The following is a 20,179-nucleotide window of genomic DNA, read 5'->3' as shown; positions in this document are numbered from 1 at the left end:
ACATGCTTTCCAGAACTTGTTTGTTCACATTTTAGTCGCATTGTTTCTGGTTCTGCCACTATTTTAAGACATCTCTGCCATGCTGAGCTTTCCTGAACAGGTCTTTAAAAGAAAAATACAAAAGTATCTAGCAATACAGATTTATCACCTTCAGCAAAAGCTCTCAATGCTACTTACAGTACTAGTAGTACATTTATAAAGGACTCAACCTACCACAACATGCTGTACCTATGAAACTTCTGAACACATTTTAATGGGAATTCCTCTCAATAATCTGTCGCTTGTGTATCCAAGGGGTTACCTTCATTTGTTCAGCACCCTCCAAAGGGAACTCACTTTATCAAGCTCTCGTGTCAACCCTCCTAGCTGAATTTATCACGTTACACTGGAATGATTTTTAATTGTGCTGAATAATCTACCTTATGAGTTTGATCGTAATTATCAGGGATTAATGAGAACAGCTCTGTGAAAACTGAAGTGTGATCTGACTGAGGAAAGAAGTCAAGCCAATACCTTTCCTAAAATTTTAATAAATATACTGTATCTATCTAAACCAAATATATTGCAACTTTCTCCAAAATACATCTTCTCCCCATCACCAGAGGCCTGCTATGTCTGCTTAAGTGCATCGTGAACTCTGAATTACAACTTTATTACCTTTTAAAATCACTGGGACCTACACAATCTCCAAAATACTGAGCAGAGATGGGAGATACTTCATGATTCATGCAATTTTTTTATTTTTTAATCTTTTTTTATACATAGGACACTAAAAACAACTAGAACAGTAAAAAAAAAAAAAAGAATCATAAAATTATTCTGTTTCCAAACCACTAGAGAGCAATCAACATGTTTATACAGAGAACTAACATTTTATTGTCAAAGTTCCAATCTGGATCAAGATAAAGTCACTAGCTGCAGAGATGCCTTGAGTCTCTAACCCTGTGCTCCTGATCAGACCTGCCTGTCTTGTACTGTGAGGACAAGCATTTTAAAACATGCAGTTATATCAATTTATAGTATGTTTTGATGAGTTCAATGTATTTAATTTCACTTATAACTCTACTAATTGATCACTAAAACCAACAGACTTGCACTAGGCATTTAGAAGAATACCCACGTGGAACCAAACTCTCCATGTTCTTTTGAAAATGTTTTTGTCAGTCCTTATTTTCTCCTGCACAAAAAAAGTAGTACCATTACAAACTGACAAGAATACACAGACAGAGTTATTTCTGAAATAGGTTTTGTTTTTGTTTTGTTTTTTTTTGAGAAATAACTGATGGGGAAGAAGGAGTTTCTAAATTTGGGAAACTATTTTCTGATTCACTTGGACATTTCGAACTACAGCTGTGGCAATGTTCTTCACAGGGTCAGTTTTCTTTCCAGAGTGCATAAATTTCACACAGGACTGTAACAAGTGCTATATGAAGTAATACGAGGTACAAAATAGGTGACAAAAGTCTTCACATAAATGAATGACAACTTCTGCAGGATTTTATTTTTATTTTCTAGTGGCTTAACTGGTTGGTTAAGACATGAAACAAATAATATATAAATTTCTACCATGTGCAAGATACAGGAGAGAAATTTTGAACTACTCGGAGATTTATTAATACAGGAGAATAGCAATTTTGAAGATAAAAGATTTGTGTGTGCTTGTTTAGGTAACAGGTGGTAACTTTTGAGGTTTCTGAAGAAGAGATAACAAATTAACACGAGAAGTCCATCATGGCTGTGATGGTTCTTTAAAATCAAATAAACTCTATCATGTGCATGTTCTCAATCCGCTACTACATAACCTGCCTGACATTCACAAAAAATAAACATCCATTTTTAGTAACCAGTAAGTGAAATATTTGTTTGGGAGAAGGAAAACTAAAAAGGCTTTTATTACCAAGTTCAGTCTATTGTTAATTGAATGTGAAGGAAAGACTTAATTCTAGCGGACTCTCCATCCACCTTCCACTACAATACTATAGTGATAACAATTCCTTAGTTTTCTAGGTGACCACATTCAGAGCTAGACAGCCTCATTTCTAGAATATGGATCCCGAGAAATCCTGAGCTTAGAATTAGTCAAATCCTAATCTCCTCACTCAATGACCCTGAGGATTTTGAGTAACAAATCTGAACGATTTTAGGAGTTGCGTAGGCTCCCATTCCCACCAAATAGGAATCACTTACACAGCACCAGTGGCCCCTGTGCCATCTGTATCTTCATGGTAGAGGGTATACTCCAGTGAAAGTTTGATAAACTGTATAAAATTGATGGGAAATTGAAAAAAAGTTCTACAGTACAAGACTCATCAAAACTCAAGCTCAGTGGCAAGACAATGGGGAAGCTAAGTTCAGGAAGCTATAAATAATTCCACATCATTTTGATAAGTTAGTCTTTTTCCAACTGGCCCTCACCAACAACAAATCTAACAACAGAAAGGCAGACCCAGGGTTAGTGGTGACTTCTAAACTCACATTATCAAATCCAACTGCCTCCATACACAGGCTGAAATTGGATACACAAAGCCCAAGGATGCCAGTGAAAAAGATTTAGATCACCACATACTGAAGAAATATTAATAAAGATATACTATCTATAAAAGTGTTTGCAATGCATCCCAGATAAGAGATGGCACTTGCAATAAGTAGCTGCTATAAAAGGATCCTTACACATGGCACAATCATAGCATTAGTACATCACCCAGTAATGAGCTAGATCAACATACTGGAAGTTTCAAAACTTGGCAGTGATGATAATTTGAGTGGCTCTCCCCTTCTGCGCAGCTTCAGCTGAGGGTCATAACAGAAAATTAAGAACGAAAATACTTGAACTTCAAGGTCTTCCCCTTCGATCACTAGGTACAACCAAAAGAACCACCTCATGGTAAAGTTAATTACTAATTTAGACCTCTTCATTATTTAAGCCACTGTTTATCACCGATTTAGTCTTGCCTTAATCCTTAACTACCCCAAAACGCAAAAATTAAAGAACAATATTATGGCTTGGAAGTGGCATAAGTCACAATTTAGAATTCTCTCTTCACTTTCCTTTTTTTTTGAACCATGAACAGGAATACCCTGCCTTGACTTTTTGCTTTATTTTCCTCAAATATAGAAGCTGACCTTAACTGTAAACAGCTATTAAAACCAAATGGGATTGTAAAAGTTACTGACACATCATGGCTAAAGAATGAGTTGATCCGAGTTCAGATATTCTGCACTGATTATTATATTCTCTATTAATGTATGGGAAAACCAACCAAACATCTGCCATTGAGATCCTAAATTCACATGCTAAAATTAAGTACAGCAAAACTGGAGTGCCTAAGTGCTGTACTGTTTCCCATGCTTTGATGGGACCCAATGAGGCATCTCTGATCTTGGCCAAATACTGTTTTCAATTAAATCAGACAATATAATCACAATGAACATATCACAGTGCAGCAAAAAATCTGAATCTCTCAGAGGTAGACGTGGACTTCTGCACGCTTATTTATGGATCAATTTGGTAACTCATTACAATGTAATCACTATTAAAACTAAGAATTACTCTCACCTAATTACACAAACTGATTTTGCTTTAAGTGGTTTGTTTTCACAAACTAAGTAAGAAGACAATTTAGGCTTACATGTTCATACTATCCTAGGCACTGTGGCATTTCACAGAATACATGTCACTTGGCCCCAAGGTGCAGACTGCACTTGATTTGACCACCACCTACAGCCACTTTCTCTTCAGCAAGCACCCTCCAGCTTCCTGCCATTAAAACTTCTTCAAACAGCAGTCAATCAGACTCAACTACAGCTAAATCTGCAAGCTGAAACACATGCATTCAAATCTATTTTAAATGCTGCAAATCTCTTTAAATAGAACCTTATTTTTGAAAGAGCCCAGCTGTAATTTGTTTCTAGACAAAAGGACTTCTTTTTTACCCTCCATACAGCAAACACTCTCAATGTTTCAGTTTCTCCAGAGACTATATGAATTAGACCAAATGGAAAGTTGCCATGACAATACCGCTATTATTTCAGGTATTAGAAATTCATGCCAAGTTAAACAAAGGGCATGCATGGTAAAGAACAATGTGTTTATAACCATTCTGAAAGCCAACAATGTAATTTTTTAAGTTTTACAACAGAAGAGGCTTATGTTTAAAACTGAACTGAAAATGAAATTTAATTACAGTAAGAGGAGAGCATCTTTAGCTCTCTGTTCCAATGATAACTTTTGACATTTGTCCCAGGGAAAGAAGACAGTATGATCAGAGTGGCTTTTTCAGAGTGCCCTGAAGACCGATCCCCACATTCCACTTTCAGATATGGACAGTTAAAAGGCTAAATCACTGTAGGAGAGAGAAGGGAGGCAAAGGTTGCCACGATTTAAGTGCCTTCATCAAAGTCTGAAAGCCAACAGGCCAGAAGATAGCAACCTTCACACCCTTCCTCATTGCAAGCGCTCCAGAAAATCTATACCTGTTATCACACGGAGACCTGCAGAGCTGACGCTTCGTTGTTCAAAGAACAATTCAAGCATAAATCTTAAATAAAACATTTCAAAGCTTAGGTCTAGCTCACAGATCCATAAAAGTAGTTAGATATAGCACCTGACTACAATTAATTCCCAAGTCACTCAGACACTTCCATAAGTGTGGTTTGAAATGTTACAAAGGTTTTTCTTTGTGCTGTACATACAGTGCACTTTTGCATAAAGTGAAAGATGTCCCTGCCCACGGCAGAAAGGTTGGACTACGTGGTCTTTAAAGGTTCCTTACAACCCAAACTATTCCATCAGTACGTGATTTTGTGCATTTGGTAATTTTAAAAGTTCTGAAATGTAAGAAAAAGTCCAAAATTTTCTGAAGTATCTAAAAAGAACGGAGCTCCGGAGCACAATTGCCTATGTTTTCATAAGTAGGAGAAAAAGTTAAGGAACCAAGTGGTCTGATCAATTAAATTCTGAAAGCTTGAAACTTTTTTAGAATTCTCTTCAGCACGTCCAAAACCAGGGCATTTTTAACTTAGTGCCTAAATATATAGACAGTCTGCTTCAGGATCATAAAGCTAAGTTTTTAAACTTCTCGCTGAGACAATGCTTAATTTTGAAGATGTCCTTTGCCACAGAAACACACTGTACCCAACCGCCCTACAAAAACAAACACTTCTGAGCAAAAACTAAAAGTATTAGTGACTAGCACACTGTATTTACTGTTATTGAAAAAGGGCACCTACCTTGACTCTGATAATAGACTTACGATGATAAAAGCAGCAAAGTGCTGCAATCAGCATTTGAAAAACATTATAGTTCTTTGGCATTTTCAGTTCTGCCGCATGTGGGTCCTCAAGACTGATGATAAACAGTCACTGCCAGAAGTTTTCAGAGGTTTAACAAGCTCTTTAGTATCACCAATGTCTGTCAGAGCTGCTACACCCCCCTACTCACGTATCAGTCCAGGACACTTGCCACAGCTAAAGCTGATACTACCAATTCAGCGGCCACTGGCATGCTTGCTTCCAGCATAGAGAGAGTGCCAGAATCTTCATGTGATCTGTTTCACTCAGCAGTGAAATTCTAGCACCTCTATCTTGCTGTCCACTGGCTCAGAGATGTATTTCAGCCACCAGCTCAAGGCAAACCTCTTAATGAGATACAATACTCGACTGTCTCCCTGTGCTGATAAAGACTTAATCAGTTGCTCCAGCTCCATCATGCAATGTCTTTATCTGCATCATCAAAAAAATACACATAAAGCACAAAAACGGATGAGGAAAAAGCAGTTGATTACCGTTAATCTTCATGCTCAAATAAGAATTAAATCCTTACAGCTTAGGTAACCAAGGAAGGTGATAAATCTGTTTACTTTTAATTAGGAAGCTTCTGGCAACCGGCCCTTGGTAAAAATAGCAAGAAACCAACACTGTCAGCATGGTTAGTATTGGTGGTGCAGCCCAGTTACCTTTAATATGTAAAGCTATCAGTGGACAGCTTCAGCTTGGTGATAGTCCCATGGGATTGTGCAAACTTCTAGATAAAGAAATAACTGAATTCAAGAACACCTCTGATTTTGGAAGAGTAAAAATAAACACTAAATCAAAATAAAACCCATTAGTTTTATTCATGCCTGTGATTCTATTATCTTGGACAGCATGGTCTATATCTTACTGACCAGTAAACCACTCATCAGCGAAGAATTTCACCTATGTCACTCAAGGCAAGTGGGATGGAAAGCCAAAAAAAAAGGAAACCTCATTCTTAATAACAGGAAAAGGAAGCGTGATGTACAAAGTTCTCTTACCTTTTTGACTACCTAAGGATTGCAGGTATCTAGCACCAAGTTAAGCATTAAAACCACAATGTTCATAATGCAAGTCAGACTACCTGCCCGTGGGCTGAAGCTCAGCCTCTGATTCTTTTCAGAAAATGAAAAATCTGTAGAAATAAAAGATCAGAGCATGAAATGGTCTGCAAAGTGATTACCCCTGTTAAAAGAAAAGGATGAAGGATTAGCTCAGAAAAAACACCGAAAATAATTACTTTGAAAATAGATTCCTCCTGTAGCTGGGGAGATGAAACATCTCTCCAAGTAGTTTATGACAAAATCAGTGAATGAATGAATGGAAAAATACTAAGAATGTGAAAGTATCCCCCTTTTCTCTCTAGTCTATGGTGCAGTATGTTTGAATTTACTTTAAGTTCTTCTTCCATTTTGAAGAAATCCATAGAACTGCTTTAGCACGTAGTCAGAGAGAAGAAGATGAAAATATATCCTGCAGAACTCCAAACGCGAACGCCTCAACTGTAACTTCTTGTCTGGAGATTTTTGGCACCATAGGATGACATGTCATCAAGGACTGTGTTTCTAAAGAATCCTCATCAAGAAGTTCTCATAATAGCATACTAATCAAATTTAGAGAAGTAGGGGGGAATGATAGCAAAGGAAATGAAATTCATAAAGGTTGCATCAGTAAAGGCGTTTCTGCTTTACAAAGATGACAAGAAAGTGATAGTATCACCACACAATACACTAAGGTTTCATTTGAAATATTAGGAACAAAAACTATCAAACCAAGTAACTCAAAAGCAGAGCAGGTGACAAGAAGGGCTATTAGGATGACTGATCTATTTTGGCAGCTGAAACTGACCCGTTCAGCAATGCAAAATACGGTGGGCCATTCCTGCTCTGAAAAAAAGAATTAAAAGTAAGTTCCAAAAAGGAGAGGAGCTCTTTATAGTGTAAAAGAAGTCCCAAGTCCCCATAACAGCATGATATTGTACTCGTGACAACAGAGAGGACTTTATGCCCTTAATGTACTTTTGTTTTCCTACTCTGTCAAGTTCCAAAAAAATCTAACCATTATTGTGGTTCATTAGCTAACACACGCGTATTTCGCCAGACCTTGATAACTTTACACATACATTCATGTTTTACAGAAAGATTTGTTAATTTTGCAACTTCATGTACGACTCATTTACTCAAGGATACTTACTGGCATAGTTCTGTCTGTCTAGTTTAAATGATACAATTCTCCATACAGTTCCTTCCCCCAAAACAAGTAGTAAAAACACAAGGGAGGCAAAGAAAGAAGTTTTTGCATGTGAATCATATTCCCAAATCTTTTCAATGGGACCTATATCCTCCCTGTACTCTTTTCCCTACTGAAAGCAAAAGGGACAATGGCTGTATCTTCAACAGATTCCCTGGATTGCAGGCACAATCTCCCTCCTTCAATGGGAATAGCACAGTTCAATCCGGAAAGTAAACTTGGCCTAATATGTATTCAATGTGGGTATGTCTACTTGTCATTTGACAGGCCTGTTACTAAGCAGCAGTGAAAAAAGGTAAGTGTTACATCCACAGCTTAATATAAACAGCGGGACATAAATCACAAATGGTAACTGCCAGCTCCTCATTTCCTGTCTGTAATGAAGCAAGTAAAGAATCAAAAATTATGTATGCTGTGAGAATGCCAGAAATCATGAACTTTAAAAAATAATACTATATAATTTCACATGGCAGCTACTGACACTTTTTTTTTATCAATAGTATACCTGGCAGGAAATAGTGCTTTACTTAGACAGTTAATCTATATTTTTTTTAAATAAAACTAAAGGGATATTTATTTTTAAGAGGTTAACATGACTTCTGTGTTCAATGTAGTTCAGTAAATGGTTCACATATGAAGAGTCAAAAGCAGAATCTTTGCTTGACACTGTGATACAGCAGCATGAAAATTAAGACTACTGGAATGAATCTCAAAGAGTACATGAGAAACCCCTGTGTGATTGTATGATAGTTCCTGCACTGGTGGCTACCATGGTGCTGTTTTCAGCCAGCAAGATCAAGAACAGCCTTCAGGCTTCTCCGAACTACACTTGATGTGTAGCTTGTGAATATTGACTCAAAGACACAGGGATAGTTTAGCCATGTTTTCACTGCCCTATCCTGCGACTTGTTGCTGATTATTTGGATTTATTTCTGCATATGAGAAATAAACCATCTGATTCTCGCAACTTAGAAGCATCAAATACAGTCTTTCTGCTAAGCCAATCTATTGATGTACATCTAACATTTTCTAGCATCAACAGATCAACTACCAGCTTCAATTAGTTTTCAACCATTCTTGCCAAGAATTTTAAAGTATCTGATAATCCCTCCATCTGTTTCTAAGGATGGCTGCTTAGAGTGGTTTTGATAATCAAGCTTATTAAGAAAGGATTTTTAAGATCACAGAATTCAAGGTGACATGAATTTAAGGACTTGATCATCTGTGTTGAGTTCCTAATAGTCCATCAGGCGTCCCTGCCAACCCCATCTGTGTCATTATTATACACAGCCTCTAAAGCTATTTAGAGTCTTTTCATGGTCTGGTTTAAACCACACTTACCCAGCACTGCATATTGGGACTGTTCCGCTGATGCACCTAAACCATGCCCAGCTCCACTCACACCACTCATGTCCAGCTCCACTCATACGCTTGTTGCGTATGCACAAGCTAACTATGGTTGCGAGTGCCTATGGCTATAAAACAGCACGTGTAAGTTTGTAATACAGTACAATGTGAATAAAACATGAAGCGGGAAAAACTCAAAATGAAAGCATTTAAATATTCAGATGGAAACATTCTCCATCAAGCACATAAGCCTTTTCTCTATAACGAGCAATTTGTTCTTTTTAATGTGAGAAGCAGTCAGGGAAAAGGGAACAACTACTGATAAAAAAATTGCCCAAGCAAACAGCATCTTTGCAATACCTAGTACCACTTAGTCTCAGTACTTAATCCTTCAGACACGGTCCACTGCCTCTAACAAAGTTCTGTGAGGGATGCTTCTAAATACTGGTAGTGCCCAACTGCCTACAGCTGAACACTTTTTGAAGAACAGAATAAGTACAGGAAAGGGATGACAACACAATCAATTGTTTCTTACTTTTATCTGTTCATAACTCAACTACCTACAGGCACAAATTCCTACCACCCATCTCGTGTCCTACCATTCCTGCATCAATTCTTATTAGAAATTTTTCATGTTTTTCATTTTCTATAACCTCACTTCCTGCAGGCTGGTGCTAGTAGAGCTTCTGATCATAAATCAATAGATACAGCTGCAATTGTAATTACACTTGTTTGCGTTACACAGGCACGGTGTGGGACAGGTCAGCATAAATCCTTCCTCCTCTCTATAGCAGTTCTGTGAGGCAAAGTCAGAAATACACTGCAGTTGTTGTACAGGCAGGGTGAGAAAACAGACTTTGCATCTATTTAGTTTTCAATGCTGCTTCCATAATATCTTTGAAAAACTGACTCATATGAAAAAAACAGATTGGCAGCTACAAGAAATACGCACCTGGCCTGCTTATGAGCTTCCTACTAAGTCATAACTTGCAGTTTAAGACGTCCAAATACATTTGAAAATTCTGATCTATTATAACTATTACAACTAAAAACTTTAAAGTCACCTGGCAATAGACCTGATTTTCCTACTAGCCATCTTCCTACTAAGAGTAAATGAAAACTGCTGGTGGCTTCTATCAAAAACTAATATACATATTCTAGAGCTCCACCTACTCTCTGCCCAACCCATGTACAAACATGAAGCAATTCTGTAACACCTGCCTTTCCTTCAATTTATTCCTTGGACCAGAAGGAAAAAAAAAAGAAAAAGAAAAGAAATGCAAAAAGGCATGATTTTCCTTTTGTTCAGAACTACTTCGCAACTTACAGCTTGTATTTTCTTCTCTTTCCTACTGACTCAGCTGTCATTAGTCTGACTTCAGCTTTGCCGGACACTTTACAAGAGCACCCTCACAAATAAACAGAGCCGTTAACACAATCACTAACTTCAGATTTCTGCTTTTGAAAGCCTCCCCAGTCCTGTCACAGTAATGTGTTTGAGATTCCAAACCAATTTCAGACATAAGTGAAAGACAAGGAAATTGTTCAACTTCTCATCAGGGCAAGTAGAAGCATTTCAAAATCAGCTATTTAGCTAAAACTCCTTAGAACACCTTAGAATACTTCCTTTGTATAAAAAGAGAGGTTTTGGATGTGTAGCAGTCGAAAATAAAATTCACAAGTCACTTGGGGTCTGTCACTGCTCAGTTTTTTTAAGTGTTTTTACCAGCAGGTATGAGTCTGAAGATACCTGTCTCCTTCCCATAGTTCTGCACAATACACTTTGATGAAGCAAAACCTGCAAGTTCACCTCAGCTCATAGACCTCCCTTTCAACGTTTTACTAACAAAACAATTTGATGGCTTGGAAGCAACAACCTCTGGGTATTCTAGACAGCCCACATAACATTATATTCCTTCACTGGCGTAGGTGCTTAGTTCTCAATAGTACCCACCTACAAAAATCTCAAACAAACCTGCTCCTTTGAAAGCACACATGAATAGATGGCACCCAGACCAAAAGGTACTAATATTCCTTCTGTCCTCTCCACAGTCCAAACTGTATCTAAACAGTATGTGTCCAAGAAGAGGCAAGATGTACAGACACACACAATGTACCAGTCTTACTCCAATTATCTATAAACACAACTCCAAGAGACTAGGAGTTTTACCTCCTCCATGGGCTTTGTCGGTAAGAGCACTCAAAATGCTTATTAATAATCTGCCTTCCACAAGCTATATACTCACCCCCCCTTGTGGTTCACATGCTTATAGAAATTTTAGAATCAACTTCAGTAAGACATTGCTATAAGGAGTTAAATATAGGTATTTTCATGTCCCTGTCACCTTTTGCTATTAGTACATCTTCAAAATTATGGAAACAACGTAAGTGACTGTCATTCTTAAGGCATGGTTCCTATGGAGCAACATCGAAAGCCCGAAAATGAAAGAAATAAGTATTCCACATGAAAGCGAGCTCAGCAACAGTTAAGAAACGATCAACACAGAAGATGGTAGACTGTAGTCAGATCTCTACTGCTAAAAACAGTTTAATTATCCCACATGAAAAGCAGTAAGATTCCATGGCACTCTCACCTTTACACACCTACTTATGTACATACAGAAAAGCCCACCATGAGCTTTAAGCATTCAAGCTGATGCCAACACACTGACTGAAAGATCTTTTTCTTCTCTTTGTGTCAGTTGACAAAAATTGCAAACAGGAAGAAAACCAAACTCAATTTACAAGAGATGAAGTTCTATGCACTTCACTACTTGGCCTCGACTTTATCTTCAGATCCTTCTCATTATGTATGGGGTTGCCCTTACTAAGATAGATAAAATGTTCACTACAGATAAGGTAGAAAAAAAAAATTAGGCATGGCAATATTAGCATTCAGCACCTCTCTTACTTCCCCACAGGTGCCACTTTTGTGGGAAAAGGCATGCTCTTTCCTGACAAATGAAGCAATACTGTGTCTACTGCAATATGATGGATTGGGTTCAGGACTACTTAACTCAGTGCAGGAAGGCACTGTTTGTCAGACATAATCATAGAATTGTAGAATGGTTTGGGTTGGAAGGAACATTAAAGATCATCTAGTTCCATCCCCCTTACCATAGGCAGGGACATCTCACACCAGATCCAGTTGCTCCAAGCCCCATCCCATCTGGCTTTGAACACTTCCAGTGAGGGGGCATCCACAACTTCCCTGGGCAACCTGTGCCAGTGCCTCCCCACCCTCATTGTGAAGAATTTCTTTCTAATGTCTAACCTAAATCTTTCCCCTCCCAACTTAAAATCATTCCCCCTTGCCCTATCACTACATGCCCTTGTAAAAACTTCCTCTCCCCAGCTTTCTTGTAGGCCCCCTTCAGCTACGGGAAAAGCTGCTCTGAGGTCTCCCAGGAGACTTCTCTTCTTCAGGCAACAATGATCAGTCACTTCACTATGTGTTAGAAGATCACAACAACTCTGCAATGAAAACAACCCACCTTTTTCTTTCTCCTTTCTTTGAAAAGTAAATACATGTTACCATCTACTACTATTTCCTTTCACTCACACTGTCATTTTGACTGTGGGATATTATCAATAGCAACGTTATAACTGTCAGCATTTGAGAGTCTCATGTGCATTAATACTTCGGAGAAAATGGGTAATTAACTTAAATCCAAGTTTCACAAGATCACTTGAGACAAAACAAGAAGAATATCTCTTTCTACCTCAAAACCTTCTATCCTGTCTTTCAGATTCCAACTTTTCCAGCCTATGCTTATTACCTGTTAATAAGGCTTGATAGTAGTTACTAATCATAGGATCACAAAATCACTAGGTTGGAAAAGACCTCTTAAGATCATTGAGTCCAACCATTCCTATCTGCCACTAAACCGTGTCCTTGAGTACCTTGTCTACCAGTCTTCTAAATACCTTGAGGGATGGTGACTCAACCACCTCCCTGGGCAGCCTGTTCCAGTGCCTCACGACCCTTTCTGTGAAAATTTTTTTCCTGATGTATTTTAACAAAGATACTGAAAAAATTGACTAGCTATCTACTGCCACTAGTATTACTACCGGTGCCAGGGAAATAAGCGCTAAGTAATTTCATAGACAGTTATCAACTGAAAGCTCAGTGCAATTTCAGCGCATATAGCAGCTTTTGATGACTCCAGATCAGACATAACTTAAGAGTTAATGAGGAATAGTACAAGAAGTAAAATATGGACATTTACAGGGTCAAATTCATGATAGAACAGATACAAGATTAACCCTTAGCATGCAAACAGACAATGCACATTGCTCTAAGAGTTAGCAATATTTTTGATTTACCAAAGCATACTCAGCATTACAAAAGATGCTCCATAAGCAAAATATCCTAAACTTCATTTCAGCACCAGGAGAATGGAACGCAAGAGAGAGACAGCTAAAATACTTCACAATAAAGGCTAGGATAATTAGAAAGCCACTATTGCCTCAAATGAATTCATAGGAGGATTATAATTCACAAAGAAAAACAAAAGCCCTTCTCTCAGTATGCCTAAAAACACCACCCCTCAAAATCAAAACAGAAAACAATCAATTAGACAAAAACAACCCCAAGCCCCAAAATTAACTCACATACACAACCCCTCGATCTTAGAGTTAATCAGGTCATTTGGGATTTGGGGGTTACGAAAGAACAAAAAGCCTCAAACAGCAATAGACTAACTTTGGAATCTCTCAACTAGGAAAACGTGAACTAGGACAGTAGAATGAAAAGTGCATTGTCTTGCAGAGCTATAGAACCATACTTCCTGCATGTTTACTGCAAATACCAGCTTAGATTTTATTCATCACTTTCCACCAGAAGATTACAGAACTGCTGACTCAACCATTTTTTCAGAGACCAGCCTGCTGGTCAAACGAAATTCAACATGAGAAAATACTGAAACTTGGGTGTAAGATTCCATCACGAGCCATGGATAACTGCATTCTATCACATAAAACAAGTTTTAATGAATCACAGAATCACAGAATAACCAGGTTGGAAGAGACCCACCGGATCATCGAGTCCAACCGTTCCTATCAAACACTAAACCATATCCCTCAGCACCTCGTCCACCCGTGCCTTAAACACCTCCAGGGAAGGTGACTCAACCACTTCCCTGGGCAGCCTGTTCCAGTGCCCAATGACCCTTTCTGTAAAGAATTTTTTCCTAACGTCTAGCCTAAACCTCCCCTGGCGGAGCTTGAGGCCATTCCCTCTTGTCCTGTCCCCTGTCACTTGGGAGAAGAGGCCAGCACCCTCCTCTCTATAACGTCCTTTCAGGTAGTTGTAGAGAGCAATGAGGTCACCCCTCAGCCTCCTCTTCTCCAGGCTAAACACCCCCAGCTCTCTCAGCCGCTCCTCATAAGGCCTGTTCTCCAGCCCCTTCACCAGCTTCATTGCTCTTCTCTGGACTCGCTCCAGAGCCTCAACATCCTTCTTGTGGTGAGAGGCCCAGAACTGACCCCAGGATTCGAGGAGCGGTCTCACCAGTGCCGAGTACAGAGGGAGGATAACCTCCCTGGACCTGCTGGTCATGCCGTTTCTGATACAAGCCAAGATGCCATTGGCCTTCTTGGCCACCTGGGCACACTGCTGGCTCATATTCAGTCAGCTGTCAACCAACACACCCAGGTCCCTCTCCTCCAGGCAGCTTTCTAGACAGACTTCTCCTAGTCTGTAGCACTGCAAATAAATGGGGCAAGATTCTCATAATGATTTTAGGGGAATTAACTTCTCGAGAGTTGCCGAATTTCAACTCACCTTAGTCTTTTTTTAAATTTTCCCGGGACATTGAAAGCTTTTAGGAGTAACTATTGTACACACTTGGAGAAATGGCTGCCCCTTCTAAATGGAGAACGGGCACATGTAAGAACCAGGCTTAGTGTAAGGCTGAGTTTGAAACTTTACTACTACCAGAATAGGATTAAAAGGCCTACAACAGCCAAATCCTACCCCATTAGAAAATCAAATCAAGGTAACAAAAAGATAGATGGACAAAAGTCACCTATATGTGTAAAAAGGATGAGTTATCACATTTTAGGAAACACTTCACAGAATCACAGAATAACCAGGTTGGAAGAGACCCACCGGATCATCGAGTCCAACCGTCCCTACAGTAACAATAAAACTTCCCTACAAGTAACAATAAAAAGAACATTAGACTAACCTATTTTGGGAGGTAGAACAGATTCTTCTGAGAGGCTAAAGAATCTCTTTTGTTGGAGGGTTTGAACAAACTGGTACACCTATACTAACCACCTCAGTGACACTGCAATAAAGTAATTTTTCAAGTTTCCTCTAGGACCTACTTCTAGCAGGGAGGGGGTACAGTCTTCCCACCCTCCTATCTGTGCCTCTAGAGAAAAAATCCACCAAGTTCCAACAGTCAAGCTACACACCTTTTATTAAGTTGAAAGTTACAATGAAATTATTATGAAAAATATTATTTTAGTAGCCATGACTTGATTAAAAAAAATTACAGGTAGAATGTTTTTGTGTCCAGCAGAGGGTAGTGTATAACTAGCAACTACCCATCAAGCCTCAAACCTGATAGACTTCATTGTGAGGCAGACAAATATACGTATTTAAAATCAGATTAGCTCTAGCAGGATCTTATCTTTCTGAATCATACAGTTTGTATAGAACAGGCAGCTTCTGTGGAGTGGTATTTGTGAAGCTTCAGTTCCCCAAGCAGAGAAACACAGGGAAACAGGTAAATATCTCTGACTGGAACATCACTGACACCAATAATGATCTTTGAGTTGGACAACAAATCCATAATGATGGAAGAGACATGTAAAGTCAAAGTCAGCTGTATGGGCATATTCCTTTTCAACAAAATACATTCCATCTGGTAATTTCACCTTCTGTGGTGCTGTTGTCCTGGCTGCAGTTGCGAAAACAGGTGGTGGGGGGGTTAAGGAGCTACAGATGCAAAAAGAACCTCTTGATTATTTGGTTCCTTAGTGTCAGGCATACCTCCAAGCTCAGATACTTAATGTATGATGCTGTCAGACAATGCAGAAACCTGACAAACTTTCCGCTCACAAGTCTCAACTCACATCTCTACAGGCAAGTTTCCACAGGAGAGCGACATGCAGCAGCTGTGAACAAGTATACACTGTAGCTGGCAACTTTTCCAGTGGGGTGGGGAGGGTTTAAGTATAGTATATTTCCATGTCTAAAAAAGGCTCCTTGCAATAAAATTTCAATGTAATCAGGAAGAATTCTTTCCCAAACTGTGACTACTTGTCATGCTGATTTTTTTTTTTTAAAAGCTTTCCGAAAGACACACAGACACACCTATACAAACTTCATGTTTGATAGTATTCTTACCATATTATCTTCTTGGCACAGCCATTAAAATGATGACAGTCAAACACCTACATGTGTGTTTGACAGTCAAACACCTACATGCGTGTTTAACCAGCATACACAATATTATGAATTTGTGCAATTAACTATACAAATCGTGCATCAATAAACCTCACCATCTGGTCAAAGTTCCCTGAAGCTGAATTAAACCCATAAAATATTGCCCAGTCTTGCAAGGCTACAGATACCGACCAACGCATTAGAACGCCAACAGAATTTTCAGTTGCATTCACAGAAGTCTCTATAAATGGGAGAGTTTGCTTTGTAACAAAATCAAAGAGAAGAAATGGGGAAAAAAATGAACACTACGGGGTTGAGACAAACAAGAATCCTTCAGTAGAAATTCACAAAGGAATAATGTTTCTCTGCAGCTATTACTTCCTTAGATCAGTGACAGCTTTTTCAAGTCTGAGTCTAAATATAAACTTCCCTCGTGACCATGCTGAGCAGATAATCAGTCATAAATTTTATAATTCTTCCACTAGCAGGTTAAAGTGGAACTCCAAAACCTCAGGACATAGTAGTACTTATAAACTCATGGCTGATAAGTATTTATGTAATTATTATCACTACTTCTACAGGAAGCGCTCAAAAAGTTTCCATGAAAGTAGGAGAAATTTGATTTTCTTTCTTTCCACCCCAATACATCCTTAATGATTTCAGCACTAACTTCCATTAAAAGACTCTAAAGAATTTATGGTGAATAGGAATGGGACAGAAAGCTATCTTTAGTTCACATGAATTTGATCAAAATGACTCACAAGAAGTTCTCTGACACACTCAAAGCTGCCAGCACTTGATCCTTTCTCCCTTGCAGGAGTCTGTTCTGTGGATGTGCAGACCCAGGGTGTGGGAAGAACCTGCTGAGACTACCAATGGATCTATTATTCGGCTCATAAAACTTGTAAAAATCTCACAGAATGTACAACGCTCCATTGTGTCTGTAAATCTCTTTCATGACTTGGTTACCAGGCTGACTCAAAGCAGTCTGGCCTGTTTTCATTTCTACCACAAAAGAGTTTTTTGAAAGAGCCATTTAACTGTGACCATGGTTTCAGCAACAGTGTGAAGACAAAGGAAGAGTTGAAGCCATATGGACTCTTCAGTATTCAGACTCCAGCAAATCAGTACTTTTTTTTTTTCCTCCTTAGAGCTTGGTTTTGCATAATTAGCTCTCTTTATACACGAAATGAACTAATACATCAGTATTCAAGATGCAGGAAACTACCATTTGTGAGCTTTAACTTAGACTCAAGGGCATCTATACAGAACATTCTCTAAGAAATGCCTTCAAAGGATTAATTTTATAATCAGTACTCTCCGTCTTGTAGCTTGAACAGAACACAACAGGAGAAAACCAATTTATTTTGCCATTCCTATGCCCAGAGTATTTTTAAATACAAGGAATTATACTACCTTTAGTCACCAGGTTCCAGCATGGAAAAGGCTGGTATAGAAAGCAAATTGATACAATCAGTTTATAAGCTTACCATCAGTCCCTCTGCCCTGCTTTAAGATCCTTTAAGATCAAGTCCAACTGTAAACCTCACACTGCCAAGTCTGCAACGAAACCACGTCCCTAAGCACCACATCCACATGGCTTTTGCACACCTCCATGGATGGCGACTCCACCAGCCCCCTGGGCAGCCTGTTCCAATGCTTGACAACTGTGAAACAGAGCATACTGAATCAAAACACCAACCCTGTTACTTTTTCTCCAACCTGAATGAATTCTCCACGTTCTATTTACAGCAGAGCCCAGTTCTGAAGAGATGCTGATCACTCCCCAGCAGGAAGGCGATCTGGGAGCACATGGTGGGCAATGCACTCATCAATAAGGTGCAGTCCCACAGCACCAAGACACAAGCAAGCTGAGCGAGGCAATGACACCAACAGGTCTTATCACACTCCAGCGAGCCACAGGGTAATTGGCCAGATCCAAGGTTCATCCAGGGCTTTCTATACAGCACTTCGGGAACAGGGCTAGTGGAGGGCACACCTAAGTCATAGCTCAGGCCCAAGTCTGAGCTTAAATAAATCCCTTGCTCAGCAGATGTGGAGGAAGTCCCAAGTGAGCTGGCTGGGACAGTTAACGCCAATTAGTGCCATCAGGGGCCTGACACATAGCACATTGCTTGGGACTGCAACTCTTGAGCAGAATTACCAGCAGACAAACTACCCTCACACAAACAAAATCTATACCATGTACTGCTTTCCACATAACACAGTTTCTCACAAGGCAAATTAATCCAAAGTCTCTCTTTCTTTACGATGTGAACAGCAAGATGACAATAACAAGAATCAGTACCGAGATTTCGTGTACAATTAGCTTGTTCCAGCATTAGTTTTTATGTATGCTTGATACATCATACTTGATTAATACTCAAGTTTATACGTTTTTCAGTCAATCAACATGTCTCTGCCTAGAGACAATACTAACTGTATTTTCCTGCACATCAGAAACATGTATGTTTCTCAGAACTTTGGTATCCTGAATCAGCAGGATTCCCAAAAGTGCTCTTGTTGTCTTCTTCCTCTTCTCTTGCCATCACACCTTCATTTAAAGACTGTTTTTTTCACCATTTAAGCAACATATGTCAAAGCCTACCCAACTGGCACCATCTCTGCTTGCTCAAACTAAAAATGCACACATTATACAGCAAATAGACTTGTGCAGATAGCAATGTTAGCACAAGCATCATGAGATGCTACAGGAATCTATTCTTTCAGCTTTGTAATTTGAGTAGGTTACTATTCTGCAGTTTACACCTGAATTAACACTGCCATCGTAATTTATTCAAGGTGCTGGAATATTTATAAACATGAAACTAATAGTTAATATGAGGTAAGTTATAAAAGACAACAAACACATATTTACTGAAACTTAAGCCAACAAAAGGGGTTCCAAGATCCTGTTGTTATGAATCCAGGCAAATCATCTACAGTCATAGTAAACTGGTAATAAATTATTGATGGGAGTCCTCCATTACCTGGCACTAGTCATCACTTTTTTGTTAAAAATACTTTTTTGGAATCAGTTTTGTCAGTAACTTGGACTTTTGCAACCAAAAAATGGTATTGGGGCCTACATTTATTAGAAAGCAACTTCTGTGTATTTTTCTAAGTTTTCTTGTCCAGAATTTCTGTTATAACACCACTGAACTGGGGAACAAACTCACAGTTCACTGAAGGCAAGGATATAAATGGGAGAAACTGGAAGAGAAAGGAGAAGAGAAGGGAATGGTCAAACTTGTATTCTTCCCTCTGAAGACTCTTTTCCCCAGGCTTTCCTCCCCAACATCAAAGTTTTAATACCTAAGCTTAGCACTGCTGCTATTGACAAGAGTCCAAGACAAGCTTCTACGAGAAAAGCTGAGAAGATCAGAAACCACATTTATAGTAAAGAACTTGCTCCAACATGACAAGACGCAAATATTGATGAATTGGCACATGAGACTCCTGCATTCTACTTGGTCGCATTAGAACTGCAAGAACGTACTCCATACAGCATAGTGCAAGATACCCAGTAAATTAAATAGAGCAATTAATATGTCCACCGCCTTGTTGCCTTTGGCACCCCTGCCTCTAGACTACTCTTCAGAACGCTCTTTGCCTTCTCTGACTCTGTTACTTTACCACATCCCAACTTTAGGCTGGGATTGAAGCCAGCGACCCTGCAACACTGAGCTAACTGTTCAGAGCGAAATTCCAACAGTAACCCTCAGAGTCCTTTGGCAGCCCCCTTTCCCATGACCTTTGTGTTCTGCTCTTCCTCTTCTCTTCTTCCAAATCCTAATTCCTACCTCCACACCAACCCTAGCCATAAAGTCCAGCTGAGTACCCCTCCACACCTTCATGCAAATTAATTCTCAGCACTTTCCTTCAACAGTC

General features: G+C 39.1%; 1 protein-coding gene across 5 annotated transcripts in view; it reads right to left on the bottom strand.

Moving 5' to 3' along the window:
* BCAR3 (BCAR3 adaptor protein, NSP family member) overlaps positions 1–20,179 on the bottom strand; it is a 72,645-nt gene that overhangs the window by 15,312 nt on the left and 37,154 nt on the right. Inside the window, exon 1 of one of the 5 annotated variants that reach the window (XM_069862748.1) lies at positions 5,230–5,408. The exons of the other annotated variants lie outside the window; for them this stretch is intronic. Within the exon in view, the coding sequence (XP_069718849.1) occupies positions 5,230–5,313 (84 nt within the window). The 5' untranslated portion in view covers positions 5,314–5,408. Of the gene's footprint in view, positions 1–5,229; positions 5,409–20,179 lie in introns of those variants that run through there. 5 annotated transcript variants of the gene reach the window in all.

This window comes from Phaenicophaeus curvirostris, chromosome 8 (genome assembly GCF_032191515.1).
Source record: "Phaenicophaeus curvirostris isolate KB17595 chromosome 8, BPBGC_Pcur_1.0, whole genome shotgun sequence".
Lineage (NCBI taxonomy): Eukaryota > Metazoa > Chordata > Aves > Cuculiformes > Cuculidae > Phaenicophaeus > Phaenicophaeus curvirostris.
Note: the sequence above shows the minus strand (reverse complement) of the source record. Positions and strands in the feature narration are given on the sequence as shown.